This window comes from Penicillium mononematosum, assembly GCF_028829835.1.
Source record: "Penicillium mononematosum strain IBT 11891 chromosome Unknown utg000001l:1.0-4488741.0:1.0-4491989.0, whole genome shotgun sequence".
In the NCBI taxonomy this organism is placed as follows: Eukaryota; Fungi; Ascomycota; class Eurotiomycetes; order Eurotiales; family Aspergillaceae; genus Penicillium; species Penicillium mononematosum.
In genome coordinates, this window is record NW_026643271.1 from 2,232,783 (window position 1) to 2,248,049 (window position 15,267).

Genomic DNA, 15,267 nt, shown 5'->3' on the forward strand with positions numbered 1-15,267 from the left:
ACCTTGGAATGTGATTCAGGATATCCAGCCCTGGAGGGGTACCCCCTTGCCCTTTGTCAAATTCCCGGATGTTTGGGACGTTTTGGATGTGTTTGGGGTGCGGAGGGCTTCAGTGGGGGGGTAACGCGCTAGACAGGGAGACAGGGCGCGTACGATAACTCAGAATTATAACAGAAATTCTCCTTCACCTGGATTTCTCGTAATCCAGGTCAATGGATATGATGATTAAAGAGAGGAAAAATCCCGATCAGGTGCCCAGCTGACGCTTCGGCTCTTTGACCCTTGGGGCAAGGTCTCACAGGCGTTCCATTGAAGTCAACAGGGGAAAAAAGATGGAAGATGGAAAATGGAAAATGGAAAATGGAAAGAAAATAAGAGAAAGAAAATAGAATAGTTTGGAGACAACTGCCCTTGCAAGACTTTTATAACTAAAAGTCCAAAGTGTGCGTTGGCATGGCCACGATGCACGGCCAGCTGTTAAAAGACGTACAATGTTGTAGACACATTCCGTTACTTGGACTTGAACTTCGCATATTTAAGTCAATATGGTTCATCGAATCATAGTACTCTAAATTATAGAATGATTCGACAGATTTGGACATGTTCTATTGCCCTTTCGGGTTTTACGTTCGCAATCACGTGCAAATAACATGTCCAGTTTATCCAGCACATCTTCACCTGGGCAACCTTGGACATGCAGAATCTGACATCAGATTCTAGATACTGCCATGTCGACCTTCGATGGCATTGTGGAAGGTAAGTCTGACACTTTCCACGTCACTTCCACGCTAACCATCCGACAGAGTTTCCGGACATTCGCAGTGAGCTTCACCTATAAGATCAGCCAAACTTGCAGCTAAGGAAAGCAGTTGACTACTTCCGGAAATGCCCCGAGCGGCCGGCGCCACTAGCTTGTTTTCTCAGCCATGTGCATAGCGATCATTTACAGGGCCTCGAGTCCTTTCGGACGCCGTTTATCTACTGCTCGCCGGCCACGCGAGAGGTATGTTCATATCCATCCTTCTGATATTCATTAAACTGACCATGTGCAGCTGCTCCTCCGGATTGAAAAGTATCCCCATCGGATGAACTTCAACAAAGGCATCTTGGAGTCACGCCGATTGCACTATAAGCATCTTGCGAAGCTTCTGGTTAGTATCGTGTTCTGAACTCTGACTAGAGTTGACCAAGAGCTCACTCCCCACAGCGCCCAATTCCACTGAATACCCCAACAGAAATTGAACTCACACCCCGACGTCGTATTAAGGTGACATTGTTTGATGCCAACCATTGCACCGGGGCTGTGATGTTTCTAATTGAAGGGGATGGGAAGGCAATCATCTACACAGGTGACATCCGAGGTGAGTTGACGATGTCTCGTCTTGGTTGAACTGCTGGCTGATTATCTTCAGCCGAGACATGGTGGGTGAGCAGCTTGGCCCGTCACCCTGTCTTGATACCGTATACCCTGGGACAGAAACAACTGGATAAATTGTATCTGGACTCTACCTTTGCAAGCAAGACAAATCCATTCCGGGAGTTCCCCTCCAAAGCCGAGGGGCTGTCTGAGCTGCTGCAGAAAGTCCAGGCTTATCCTGGCGATACGGTCTTCTACTTCCGGGCGTGGACGTTCGGCTACGAGGATGTCTGGATAGCGCTCTCAGCTGCGCTAAACACAAAGGTGATGAACACCACGCAGCTCAAGTATGACACTGGCTAATGTAGCGTAGATCCATGTGGATCGTTACCAGATGGGCCTTTATCGGTCTCTGGTCCAGACTCCAGGCAATAGGGGAGTTAGTGAAGCTCCTGCTCTCTGTGGGTTTGACCTGGGAAACGAAGCTGTGACAGGCTGCCTAAGCAACAATGAGTCAAGTCGAATCCACAGTTGTGAGCCTGGAGTTTCGTGCCCGGTAACTCGCGCCGCTAATACAGTCTACATTGTGCCTATTGTGAATCGCACAACTGGTGGTGCGGAAATCCCCGAGGTCGGTGCAGGTGGTGGTATTGGGGATCTGTACCAAACACATGAACTCGAACTGCCAGATGAATCTGCATTGGCCGAGTTGGAGAAGTTGTGTCTCAAACATGTCCAGGACAAAGAAGCCCTTTCTCAGGTGCGAAGTGCACTTCTTGATGCATTCCGGTCGAGAAAGAAAGCACTCTCCCTTGACACATATGGCGTGAAGGAGGAGGGCGAAATTTCATTGAAGAACCTAGTAACCGCTCTAAGCCATGGTCCATCTGAAACCTCTAACCGGTCATCCCGGCCAGATCTGCCTAACACGATAGTAAGTGGCACTGCTTTTCTCTTTCGAAGATATTCTCTAATGGCGTTATAGCGTTTTCCATATTCACGACACTCTTCTTACTCCGAGCTATGTGAGCTCGTAGCTGCCTTCCGGCCTAAGGACATCCATCCATGCACCGTGGATCCAACGACCTGGAACGAAGACGTCTCCATCAGACGTTTGTTCGGCCACCTCTGTTCGGGAACCGATTTTTCGCATGACAATCACATGCGGCAAACTGTAGCCGATGACGCTGACGACGAGGGAGATTTGCGCGCAAGAAAAAGGGCCCGATACAATATGGACCTCTCCACACAGTCAACCCAAGAAACCAGTAGTGGCATTGAAGAGTTTAGTCTTGGTGCTGCCGATGCAAGCCAGCATCATGATCAGGGGCATGTATCTCTACATCATTTGGGTCAATCCGAAGAGGCTGCCAGAGTTAAACGCAACGAAATCCGTCAAGCACACCGCTATCTTCAAGAGCGTGCGGAACCTGGGCTCTTTCAAGTCAATCCTCTCCCGTCTACATGGCCAACAGAAAAAGAAGACAGGTTCGATCCGGCCAGTGGTGAGGGAAGTGAAGAAGGGGATACGCTCATACCCGACCAGCCAAATTTAGAACCTTCGGCTACAGGACTCCGACTCGGGCCCGAACCAGGCACATCTACAAGAATCACTGACCTAACTGGCGATGGTGCTACATCTCCCCGCCAAATCCAACAAACAGACAGTCAGCACACAGACATACTTTCTCTCTCCATCTCCGAGTCAGCATTTGACTCTCCGGACCAAAATTCCGTCGAGAATGGGCTACCAGACCCAGTGCGAAGAGAAGAAACCGTGAATCGCTCACGCCGGGCGCGTGTTGCTGCTTATCTAGCTGCGCGTGAAGGTACTTTCTCTGCGTGGACAGATGTGTCGCTTGTTTCGGCGGATAATCACGGCGAGGAAGAGATTGAGCTATAGGCTTGACCTTTTCTTTATACCGGTAGGTGCATGGATCCATTCCCCTTCTTTTTTTTTCCTATCTTGTTCTTCGGTTTTACTGTGTATGATACCCCCTCTCTATTATCTTGTTATCAATCCGCCATCTGGTATTTCGCCGATGGAACTATGTCTGGATACCTGGAAGCTGGATCCATCGTGGACTTTTATTCTTTTGACGGGAATGGATCACTGTGATGCAGAAGATTTGCGTGCTCCAAGCCAACTACATTACTTACTACGCATTACTGTTCCTGAACCCCAGCCAAATAGTAAGCTTGGTCCACCTTCAATAGCCCTAGGTGAAACTAGACTGCATCGTCGAGAAACCCTAACAACCTGAGTACATAGGTAAACCATCGATATCAGTAATCTCTTTGACGATCGATATTGCCGCTCTCATCTATCTGTTTATAGAGAACAAAGGACTAAACAATGGCTTTGCCAGACTATAATTATAACAAAGCCTTGGTGAGTTTACCTTCTCTATTTTGTGCCTTGCATACTAACTTCTTTCAATATCATGGCGGCTTGCAGATATCAAGAACAAAGGGAACAAAGATCCCTAACAATAACTCGGACGTCTTTCATCCCCTTCTTCTTAATGAAGACTTTGTCTCCAGTCTAATCAGACCAGCGAGATGCAAATGCATAAATAGGTCCCGATGCCTTGACAATTTCGAGGTATCATCCGCTTCACGGTTCTTCTTCACACTCCATCAGTACAACCAGCTTACTTTACTCTGCTTTGAGCTTCACAGCTTCACCACACAGTTACTCCACTAACCTAACCAGGTAAGTGATCCATTTATCTCCCCATCTTTCCCACTCTATCACCAGAGGACCAGCCTCTCCCATCCCAAGATGCCTGAGTCTATCCCTCGCAAGCTTTTCCGCGGTACTCGAGCTATTCTCAAGTACCGTAAGGAGCGTGGTATCCTTGTGAACAACATCCGCTCCTACATCACCACTTTGCGCTCGATGCCCGAGGGCAACTACCTTATTGAGATCGCTCTCAACGTCCAGTCCCTGAAGATTCAGTGCGACAAGGTGAAGTGGGCTTCCGAGGCTGTTGCCGTTGATGCCGCCGACATGACCTATGTTGCCTCCAAGGGCATTGCCTACTTCACCCACACTATCCCCCAGATCTGCGACGAGGTCGGCCGTGACACCCGTCAGTTGGCCGATATCCTCCATGACCACATCCACCAGACTATTGTCGACACCGAGATCCACGTCGCACTTTGCCTGGAGCATGCACTAGCTAACCTGGGATACATCTAGATTCTCGTTTCCCTCCATCGATTCACGGACTTCGCACCAGCGTCAGCTGTAGCTATATAGCTATAGCTGTATCTCAGCCCAGTAACCCAGGTACGTTCCAGCACATTCATTCACATTAACATTTCCTTCATCTAGATCTATACCTTCCCACACTCGCTTCATCCACTTCATTTCATAGACTCCACCATGCCACATATAAACCAATCCACCGTCTGCGACTTCCGCAAGGCCCGCGACGACCTCGTCATCCTTCTAGAGCAACAGGCACGGTTCCTGCGACACGACATCGACAGCCGCGACTACGTGATCCCAAACCTGCGCCTCCAGCTCATCCAGCACCTCGATATCGTCGCCTCGCTGTCGATGAAGATGGCCGTCGATAGCCGCCACCACCCCTACGTCCTCGTCCACCAGACCGGCTTCTACGAGACTGTCGTTCCTATGCACTGCGCCGCGCTGAAGGGCCAGTGTATCCACCTTGCTAATCGTCTGCGCGATAACCTTTGCACTGACGTCCCTGTTGCGGTGGCGAAACTGATTGATCAGATTGTGGCTAACTTGTGCTTTTAGATAGGTTCTGGAATTGGATTATCATTTACTGGATTATTATTTCCTACATAACTGCTTTATTGCTCTTTTTTATCGTATATTCGACGTACCGTTTTCCTTCGACGCTATGCCTCCCCGACCCGGCCCTGTATCGACCTTTCAACGTGAGCGCGCGGCTTTCATCTTCGGTTTGGAGACGCAGGCGAGGATTCTGAGGGCGGATCCCCAGGCTGGTGAGATTGTTGCTGAGAGTCTACGTGAGCTTGTTGGTAGTGTTTATCGGCTTAAGGATGCTTCTATGACTATGGCTGCTGATGCTCGTGGCAATGCTTATGTGCAGGCTAAACCGTACGGGTTTTATAGCTATAACGTGCCGCGTATGTGCAATGATCTTGTTGCTAGTTTGTTGCACTGGGCGGATATTCTTGTTAATACTGATGGACGGGGGACGGATGGGATTGTTGTTGGTTCTATTGAGGGGATGTTAGCTTCTTTAGGGTTTTGAGAAGAAGAGGAAAGGACGGAAAAAAAAGTAGTTTGCTTAATCGATGACTGTTTTGCCGTTGACTGTACATGTGTGCCATTGTAGCAAATCGTAGAGCTGAAGTAGGTTCAAAGGTAGAAGTAAATTCGTATATAGAAATCCTATATCACATAAAACGACTCAGAAGATCAAAGGTATATAGGAACTAAAAGACCAAAAAAGCTAAGATGCAAGACAGAAAGAAGCCAAAGGAACATCTAGAAGATGTAATACGCCTGCGTCAAAGGCAACTCCGAAGCCGGCTCAGCATCACAAAGCATCCCATCCGCCTCAACCGTATAACTCTCCGGATCGACCTTCATCTTAGGCATAACATCATTAAACTTCATATCCTTCTTCCCAACCGAGCGACAATTCCTCACAGCCTCAACCCGCTTCTTCAATCCATACGTCTGCACAATCCCCGCATCGATAGAAGCCTGCGAAACAAACATAATAGACGTAGCCGGCACGCGCGCACCATACATCGGCCGCATAATCATCGGCTCGACTGTCGGGATCGACGCATTCGGATCTCCAACCTCGGCAGTAACAATCATCCCGCTCTTCAGAACAGATACAGGCTTCGTGCCGAAATTCGCCGGCTTCCACATCACCAGATCGGCGATCTTGCCCACCTCCACGGACCCAATGACGTGCGCCATTCCCTGCGCGAGAGCCGGGTTGATCGTGTACTTGCTGATGTATCGCTTTACGCGGAAATTGTCCGCGCCGGTGTCGGCGTCGCTGCCGAGCGGGCCGCGCTGCATCTTGTTTTTGTGTGCTGTGTGCCATGTGCGGAGGACTACTTCGCCGCAGCGGCCCATGGCCTGCGAGTCCGAGGACATCATGCTGATGGCGCCTAGGTCGTGGAGGACGTCTTCGGCGGCGATGGTTTCGGCGCGGATGCGGCTCTCGGCGAAGGCTACGTCCTCGGGGATGTTCTTCGATAGGTGGTGGCAGACCATTAGCATGTCGAGGTGTTCGTCGAGGGTGTTAAGGGTGAAGGGGCGGGTTGGGTTTGTGCTGCTGGGGAGGACGTTGGGGTGTTCGACCACGGAGATGATGTCTGGGGCGTGGCCGCCGCCTGCGCCTTCGGTGTGGTAGGTGTGGATTGTGCGGCCTTTGAAGGCCTCAATGCTCTGCTCGACGAAGCCGGATTCGTTCAGTGTGTCTGTGTGGATCATGCACTGCACGTCGTACTCGTCGCAGACTTCGAGACAGTTGTCGATTGCTGCTGGGGTGGAGCCCCAGTCTTCGTGAAGCTTGAGACCTGCTGCGCCTGCTAGGATCTGCTCTCTGAGACTCTTCTTTCCGCAGTCGTTGCCCTTGCCCGTGATACCTAGGTTTATGGGTAGGCTGTCGCATGCTTGCATCATCTGACGCAGGAGGTTCGGCGAAGGTGTACATGTCGTCGCGTTTGATCCAGTGGTAGGACCAGTGCCACCACCGAGGAAAGTGGTGATTCCCGAGGCCAGAGCTTCATCCACCTGCTGCGGGCAGATCAAGTGGATGTGCGTGTCGATACCACCAGCGGTAACAATCTTGTTCTCTCCGGCAATGACATCCGTAGACGAGCCCACCACCAAATCAGGATGCACGCCGTCCATGACATCCGGGTTGCCAGCCTTGCCAATACCAGCAATAAGCCCGTCCTTGATACCAATATCAGCCTTGTAGATACCCGTCCAATCGATAATCAACGCATTCGTGATAACAGTATCAATACACTCGGTATGAGACCGATCAGATGCCTGTCCCATCCCCTCGCGCAGCGTCTTCCCTCCACCGAAAGCACACTCATCCCCATAATTCGTCATGTCCTTCTCAACCTTAATCCACAAATCCGTCAACCCAAGCCGCACCAGATCCCCCGTCGTAGGACCAAACATGCGCGAGTATGCCTCGCGCTCCATTGAGAACCCAGAAACAAGCGCACTATCCGCCTGCGGCTCCGGCACATGCCCAAACCCAGCTATCTGCAGCTTGGTCGTGATCTCGTCGGCACGACTCATATCCAGCGGCCCATTCGCCAACCAATTTCCACCGCGGATGACGCGATGTCCACCGATCTCGACGAGCGTGACCGTCTTCGTATCGCCGGGCTCAAACCTAATCGATGTGCCTGCGGGGATATCCAGTCGGAAACCGTACGACTGCACGCGATCAAAGTGCAGCTGCGGGTTCGTCTCGATGAAATGGTAATGCGATCCGACCTAGCAATCACCACTACGATTAGCATCACTCGTTTCGAGTCGCTTTCCTTTACCTTTCCGCCTCGGATATCGAATACAAAGTACACACCTGAATCGGCCGATCTCCTTTACTCATAACCTTAAGCTTAATGCGCCTCTTCCCAGAACTCAATTCCACACGCGTATGTCTAGCAGGAATAACCGCGCCGGGCATCTTCTCCGGCTTGAAATCCTCCGGGTCCGGGTCTGGGAATGCCTCAGGCGCGGGGACAGGCAGGAAACTGCCATACAGGGCGCGTTCGAGATCGCCCTCGTCGCTACTGATTGGGTGGTGCACGGTTACTAGGTAGGTACCGGAGGTGAAAGTACCCTCGACTTGGAGTTCAACGAGGGTTGCCAATACGGAGGGGAGGACGTGGCGGCGGCCGAGCATTGTTTTGCCGATGGACATTAGATCGGCGACGGAGTAGTGGCCATCGCGGATTAACTGCGGGGTTTGAGTGTTAGTTTGCGCATTGGATTAATTGGGTATATTGTACGTGCTGATTTCATATGGAATTGGGGGTTATCGTACCTCGTGTAGCACTGAGGCTATCAGGGCCTGTTGGGGGATGTGTTAATGATCGTGTGCTACCCGTAGACATCTCCAGAAGATACACATACCACAGCTTCTGCATGGTTGAGCCGCACTCCACGTGCTAAACGACGCTGTGCCAAGAAGCCTAGGTGGGCGATGGTAAGCTTGTCAAGCTACAGGGGTGTTAGTAGTGTTGTGTCTCGGAGAATGTATGTGCGACTTACCTCCTTCGGAATAAGCTGCATGGTTCATGTGGAACCTGAACCTGGCAGTTCTTGGCGTGCAGGATAATCAGTTTTTGAGGCAGTATTCAACTTTTGAATACCTCAAGAGTAAGTGAAGGAGTAAAAAGACAATTCAAGATCAAAAGGAAGTCAAGTAGGAATGTGGGGATGCGGTACATTTCAAACATTTGATTCCACTGATAAGGTTGCCCATGATAAGTGAGCGTGGAGGCCGATTGGGCCGGGGACGGAGGTCGGCGGCATTAGTCAAGGCTTTGGTAAATTGATAATGCGCTTGGATTTAGTGAGGTTTTAGTTGATTTAGTTGATTTAGTGAGGTTTAGTGAGGTTTAGTCTGTTCTGGGTTTTAATTTGCTTCTATTTAGTTCTATATTTATAACTCGTTGTATAGCTCTGGTGGGAAATACCATCTTCATCTTAAAACCTTCTACTAACGACTTATCTAAGAGGTAACTATGTAACCCTAACCTGCCATGGATACTGACTCAAATATATAGAAACCACATCCTATGATCAGTCCATTTCACTAATTCAAGCTAAGTAGGTACAGTTTTCCCCAAACGCCGCTCAAAAAATGTAAAACCGGGGGGTTACACATCCAGTCCACCAGACCTGGACCATCTCATCTGACCCAAGAGTCAAGCAAATCAAACATCAGAAAGCAGAAAGCACCAATCAACTCATTTACACCTCGCTCTTGCGCTTCTTGCTCCTGCGCTTGTTCTCAGCGGGTGTCTTGACAGCCGGTGTGGACACCGGCTCGGCAGCCTTACGGCCCCGCTTGACAGGCGACTTGGCAGGGGTCTCGGCCTCCTTGGCCTTGTTCTCGCTGCGGCGGCGCTTGGTAGTGCTGCGCGGGGGAGTCTTTTCCTTCACAGGAGAGGGGGACTGCGACTCATCGGATGACTCGGTGGACTCATCGGCGGACTCTTCGGGCCCAGCTTCAGCTTCAGCTTCAGCCTCGGGCTCGGCCTCGGCCTCAGGCTCGGCGCCGGCAAAATCCTGCTGCAGTTGGTTGGCGGCGGGATCGTGCTCCTCGTCGACCTTGCCGCCGGCCTTGTAGGCGGCCATGTCGCGCTTGTACTGGTCGTAGTTGGCGGCATACATCTTCTTCCAGACCTATGCGGATACATTAGCTATGCATACTTACAAGTGATATCAAGCTAGAACTGCTCTGATAGATGCCGATACATACCTCCTTCTGGGTATCTTCCATGCTCTGCCAGCGGCGGGTGCCCTCGTCGGCGACATCCTTGGGGCGCGCGTCACCGCCCAGGTCATCGGCAATCTTGCTGCGGTTGTGCTGCATATACAGGAAGTAGGGGGTCAAGGCACGCTTGGGCGCATTGGGGTCGACAGGCGCGCGCTTGCGCTTCTTGGGACCACCGGCCTCGGACTTGGCGCCGGGGCTGCCGGCGCGGAAGGGGACATCGTGGCCCATGAACCCAGAGGGACCGGCGGGAAGCTCAATGGTGGCATCACGTCCTTCGGTGATGTTGTTCACGTGCTGGACGTAGGCCTTGCCAAGGTCGGCGATGTAAGACTGCACCTCCATCAGGCGCATGACGATCTATCAGGCATTGTTAGCGGTCTGATTGCAGGAGTAATTGCGCTTGGTCATTAGGTATATGTATGGGTATAGGGTTAGCGAAGGAAGAGTGGCAGTCAGGCAGCGCGTTAGTTGGCAAGAGGTGTGATGTCAAGACGCTCCTCAGCTCTGGAGGGAGGGAAATGGTGGGAATTCTTCTTTCTTTTTTGCAGATGAAGCTTGCCAACATGCTGCTCAAGTAAGAGACAGTATAATTTAAGCTTCAACAGCTTAATAGGTAGCTTTATAGATGCTCCCACGCGACGCGTAGCAGGCGCGCAGTGGGGATGCACACAAGAAAACAGGAAAAAAAGAACCGAAACAAAGAAAATGCAAAAGTCAAAAGTAAAAAATAATGAAATGGAAAATTACCAAGTCGCCAGCCCGTCTGAGCTCTTCTTTGTTGACCTGAACGGTCGTATCATCTTGATTGGAAGCCATTGTCTTTTTGGAGGCCGAGGAGTGTTGGAAGAAAAAGAGAATTTTGTTATTTTTTTCGGGGGCGAAGGGGGGGAAGAGGACCGGGGGGTGGAAGGGCCGAGTACCCACTAAATAGCAAAAGGCCACCCCGAAGTGCCCCGGGCATTTTCACTCTGCTTTAGGCTTAGGCTCTGGCTTGTCATGAGACCCATAGCACTGCACCCCTAGTGCACCTCCTTATACTATTCTACTCATATATACATACGGAGGTATTAAATTCCATTTTTTAGATCCATAATATTCCTTCTATAATAATATACAATGTTATAGGGCTAAATTAATAATAGATACGTAACTACCTACCTAGGTAGGTACCTTCAAAGGTTGGATGACGGGCTCTTAGGGGGGTCCCGAGGGGTAGGTAACCCATGGCCCATATACTTGCACGCCAGGTACTTGCTTATGCTAAGGAAACAATTATATATAGTTTAACTATATTATTTATTTATATAAATTCCCGGGTCTTTTTATTCTATTCCACGCCTATTCCTTCACAATTCTACTGTTTTTTTCCTGCTCTTTTTTCTCTTTTCTTGGAGGGGCTGGGGCATGTTCAGGTGTGTGCTATGCTCCCCCCGCCGACATCTCAACCTCAGGGTCGCCCAAGCCCAGGCTGTAGAAGAGGGGCTCAGCTGAGTACAAGGTGTTTCCAGCTTGTAGTACGAACGCCTGTTCTGACTTCCTAATTCAATTCGTTCTAGCTGCCTTTTTGGTTCTTCTTTTCTCTCCGCAATGGTTCATTGTACTTTTATAGTCTACATATGAAGTGTCTAGTCTTGTCGCTTAGCTACCAGTAGGTACTTTATGTATACATGCATGTATGTCGGCTCTTGGGGGCAACTTATATAGCTTGCATGCAATTATTGGATACATTTCGGGTGCATGTTTGTTTGTTTTATCGTTCTACTACTGTATAGATAATTACTTGGGACGATTTTTGCTAGTTATATGTCGATTCTACTGAGGGATTCTCAGTTGGCGTGCACATATATATCCACCACCCTTCCCATCTTCATCACAGACTCCCCGTCTCTTTCCTTTTTTTAAAAAGGAAGAGAATATTCGGTTCTTCATATGTCTATACTGCTACGGATAAATACAACTACCAGATACACATTATATATATTCGGAGACAAAATGTATTTCTTAATATGACGTCTGAAGCCAGCCAATGACCCGGCAACACGCTGAAAACAAGATGCACCAATATACATGGCTATTCTAGGTAATATTCTATAATAACCTAGAACTTGAAGACCTGCTCCTTGCTGTAACCAAGGTCCTTCAAGATACCAGTGAGCTCACCCTGGTCCTTGGGGCTGACCTTGCCACCGGAGATAGCCTTGTACATGGGAGGAGGGCCACAGACGAAGAGCTTGATGTTCTCCTCCTTGGGCTCAGGCAGGACGGTCTTCAGCAGCTCCTTGGTGATGTAGCCCTTGCCACCGGTCCAGCCCTCAGGGGGGTTGTCCAGGACGTAGAAGGCACGGAAGCGCTGGGGGTAGGTGTTCTCCAAATCCTGCAACTCCTTCTTCAGGAGGATATCCTCCTCGGAGACGTTGCCGAAGACCAGAGTGACCTTGGTCTTGTCCTTGGGGTTCTTGAAGATCTCGCGGGCGAGCTGGTACATCGGGGTGATACCAGTACCACCGGCAATCAGGCAGATGTGGTTGTGCTTGTTGGCCTCCCAGGGGTACTTGACAAGAGGTCCCTTGAACGACAGGCGCTGGTCGACGTTCATGGAGTGGATGTGCTGAGACATGGGGCCGTTGGGGTAGGCCTTGACGACGAGCTCAAGGTAGCCGGGAATATCTGCCATGTGTTAGAATATGAGGAATAAGTTGTGGTTCATGTTTATCCTACCCTCATCACTGGTGGGGGTGTAGGGACGGAGGACGTTCTTCTCGGCACCCACGGGCTTGAAACGGGTCAACAGAGCAGCTATATGCCTGTTAGTGGTCGATTGGCAAGCATCATCGGAGTCAGAATACCCACAGGCAACAGGAAGACCAGAGACTGCCTCCTTATCGTCGTACTCGAAGCGAAGACGCTTGGTGTTGGGGCTCAGGACCTCAATATTAGCCAGCTTGAGATCCACCCAGTCCTCGCCGTTGAAGACCTTGGGGCGGTCCTTGGGCTCGGTAACCGCGCCGTTGCTGTAGCGGTAGACACCAGCACCGAGACCGGCGAGGCCGACACTAACATAGATGGGGGTCAAGTTGGACTTCTTGGGAGCGGCCTCCGCAGAGTATTTGCGGAAGCTCTAATTTAAATAGCGTTTAGTATGGGTATTGAATTGAGGACATATTTCAACTAACCTGCTTCAAGGGCTGCGCGCAACGGAAAGATTGACGAGCAAACATTGTAATGAATTGGGGGAAGATGGGGTAAGAGGGAAAGGAACCTGGTGAACCCTGGAATGTCCGCGGGAAGAAGTCGGCTTACAAACGCGAAAGCGGACAGCTCCCTCCCGACCTGATTTCGAATGACGCAATAGGTTCCTGTACTGCTGCAAAGACCAATGTTTGAGTAAAGATACTCAAAATATTCAAACTAAGCAGCTTTACTGCAGGCTAAATGAAAGACTCGCAACTAAAATGGCAGCTGAAGATACCGATAAATGCCTGACCTGCAGGGCATCAAGGTTCGGGGCCCGGCCTCGGGCGTGACTGAAGAAACTCCGATATCTGACACTTACTCCTTCAGGATTGAAATTGTAATATGCAGATAGAATCGATGAGTGTTTGATATGATATTATTCATTCCCATGGGTCTATATGTATGTAGTTCGCAATGAGATATTATGACCAGCAGTAAGCGACTTGCAACAACTACCTTGTGTACATTCATCCGACCACACCTGGGCATTGTGAATGGACCTCGGGACTGACTTGAAACATATCAGACAACAGCCATTATTTCAGGTCGATATATCTTCGATATGATGCCCCAGCACCTATCAAATAGGCCTACTCTTCATGGTATGCCCTTTACCCTACTAGAACTCGAATAATTCAAGAAACCCGATGATTTTTTCAAATAACCTAAAGATGCCACCATACGGGGAACTAGAGACATCCAACCATCTCACCCGTGAACAGGGCGGTGGTCTCCACGTGACCATCTTTCATGCATGCTATGGCCATAAACAGTCATTCATCCACACACACTCCAAACCCAACACCCAGAACATCACATTTAAGCAAAGGTAGAGGGGCGAGAGTAGGCGAAGACCTTCTTGCCGACCTTGCCACCGGCGCGGTGGGGCAGAGGGAACTTGAGGTCCTTCTGGAGGAGCTGCTTGATGTAGGGGCGGCGGATGCTGTCGTTGTTCTCGATCTCAACAACCTTGAGGATCTGTAGTAAAATAATCATTAGAATGTGGTCATTGGCGGATGGTTCGGATAGCGTAACATACGTGGATGGAACCGAAACGGGAGCGGTGACGGGCAGCCATGTCCTGGTAGAGGGCCTCAACAGCGTCGGTGCGGCTCATCTCACGGAACTCCTTGTACATGTTGTGGGTGCCGGAGCGCGAGTCGTAGCGGATCCAGATACCGAAGTTCTTGACCTTGAGGGGACGCTTCTCCTCGATCTAGACACGAAAACATAAGCACCATTCCATATCCTCAAATATTCAATCCCAACATACCACGTTCAGGGAAACGATCTCGCCGTTAGCCTTCTTGAGCTTACGGAGCTGGGCCATGAAGTACCAGAAACGCGACTTGGCCACAACAGTGTTGGGCGCAAAGATGCGCATGCGGTACAGCTTGGGCGTGGGGTTCGCCTCGTTGGGCAGGTGACGCCCGATGACCTGGTACTCAGTAAGACGCCCTGGGAATCCGTCAGTCATAGTTCGTAGTGGATATTCCAATTGCCCAAATGTTCAGTTCGAGAGATAAAACGGTGCGCGATGTAATTTGGCGATAATTCGAGAAGACCAAAGGTGATTTGTGGATATTGAGAAAAAAAATTCGAGTTTCAACCATGCGTAGCCCTGATCGACAGCGTTCTGGGTTCCTTCATAAACAATTCCAAGCGACGTCGATTTGCCATTGCGTCCTCCTCTTCTGTGATTGTCCCAAGTCGATATCGTGGGGGTCTTTGCGTCTCGAATTCCCTCCAAACATATGCGCGCACCGTTGTCTCGAAAATAGTCCTGGGGTATCGGAAAGGGAATAGAAATCACTCACCCATCTGGAAGAGTTTAATGTTAGTACAAATCTTCGAGAAAAATCGTATGGTAGGTACTCACTGTGATTGTCGCTGTGGTGGATGAGTCGTTAGTGTGCCGTCGATGGAAAATGAGAATTGTGAGGTTCCAATTGTGCTTAGGGTTGCCGCCCTTGCCCTAAGCGAGTGGAGGCTTTCCGTTTTGCGCTAGTCCCATTTGGTAATTTAACTGCGCCACAATCTTTCCGCCACAACTCATCAGCCACATTGCCTCGCCTTCCCCACATGTCTTCTCCAAAAGTATGGCGTTCCTCACTTGTTTGTCTTTGTCGGGTCGGATCTCAACCCTTTCCCCACCTCGAATGCTTCATT

The 15,267-nt window shown here is 50.2% G+C and overlaps 7 protein-coding genes across 7 annotated transcripts; 4 read left to right on the forward strand and 3 right to left on the reverse strand.

The window, feature by feature from the left end:
* Nucleotides 1–728: 728 nt before the first annotated feature.
* Nucleotides 729–3,260, forward strand: N7519_000811 (uncharacterized protein; the record flags this gene model as incomplete). The annotated part of the gene is made up of 8 exons (XM_057287589.1): nucleotides 729–756; nucleotides 804–821; nucleotides 870–1,003; nucleotides 1,053–1,151; nucleotides 1,208–1,361; nucleotides 1,413–1,681; nucleotides 1,731–2,291; nucleotides 2,343–3,260. The coding sequence occupies 8 exons, from the start codon at nucleotides 729–731 to the stop codon at nucleotides 3,258–3,260; spliced, it is 2,181 nt and encodes a 726-aa protein (XP_057153672.1).
* An 882-nt stretch (nucleotides 3,261–4,142) lies between these two features.
* Nucleotides 4,143–4,562, forward strand: N7519_000812 (uncharacterized protein; the record flags this gene model as incomplete). Its single annotated transcript, XM_057287590.1, has 1 exon — nucleotides 4,143–4,562. One exon carries the CDS (start codon nucleotides 4,143–4,145, stop codon nucleotides 4,560–4,562), a length of 420 nt encoding a protein of 139 aa, XP_057153673.1.
* Nucleotides 4,563–4,748: 186 nt separating this feature from the next.
* Nucleotides 4,749–5,132, forward strand: N7519_000813 (uncharacterized protein; the record flags this gene model as incomplete). The annotated part of the gene is made up of 1 exon (XM_057287591.1): nucleotides 4,749–5,132. One exon carries the CDS (start codon nucleotides 4,749–4,751, stop codon nucleotides 5,130–5,132), a length of 384 nt encoding a protein of 127 aa, XP_057153674.1.
* A 106-nt stretch (nucleotides 5,133–5,238) lies between these two features.
* Nucleotides 5,239–5,616, forward strand: N7519_000814 (uncharacterized protein; the record flags this gene model as incomplete). The annotated part of the gene is made up of 1 exon (XM_057287592.1): nucleotides 5,239–5,616. The coding sequence occupies one exon, from the start codon at nucleotides 5,239–5,241 to the stop codon at nucleotides 5,614–5,616; it is 378 nt and encodes a 125-aa protein (XP_057153675.1).
* Nucleotides 5,617–5,852: 236 nt separating this feature from the next.
* Nucleotides 5,853–10,680, reverse strand: N7519_000815 (uncharacterized protein; the record flags this gene model as incomplete). The annotated part of the gene is made up of 8 exons (XM_057287593.1): nucleotides 5,853–7,850; nucleotides 7,939–8,316; nucleotides 8,404–8,430; nucleotides 8,493–8,579; nucleotides 8,631–8,645; nucleotides 9,342–9,770; nucleotides 9,847–10,221; nucleotides 10,612–10,680. 8 exons carry the CDS (start codon nucleotides 10,678–10,680, stop codon nucleotides 5,853–5,855), a joined length of 3,378 nt encoding a protein of 1,125 aa, XP_057153676.1.
* A 1,282-nt stretch (nucleotides 10,681–11,962) lies between these two features.
* On the reverse strand, nucleotides 11,963–13,082 carry N7519_000816 (cytochrome b5 reductase family protein; the record flags this gene model as incomplete). The annotated part of the gene is made up of 4 exons (XM_057287594.1): nucleotides 11,963–12,531; nucleotides 12,583–12,660; nucleotides 12,715–12,982; nucleotides 13,038–13,082. 4 exons carry the CDS (start codon nucleotides 13,080–13,082, stop codon nucleotides 11,963–11,965), a joined length of 960 nt encoding a protein of 319 aa, XP_057153677.1.
* An 835-nt stretch (nucleotides 13,083–13,917) lies between these two features.
* N7519_000817 (60S ribosomal protein eL20) lies at nucleotides 13,918–14,575 on the reverse strand (the record flags this gene model as incomplete). The annotated part of the gene is made up of 3 exons (XM_057287595.1): nucleotides 13,918–14,076; nucleotides 14,138–14,314; nucleotides 14,372–14,575. 3 exons carry the CDS (start codon nucleotides 14,573–14,575, stop codon nucleotides 13,918–13,920), a joined length of 540 nt encoding a protein of 179 aa, XP_057153678.1.
* Between the last annotated feature and the right edge of the window lie 692 nt (nucleotides 14,576–15,267).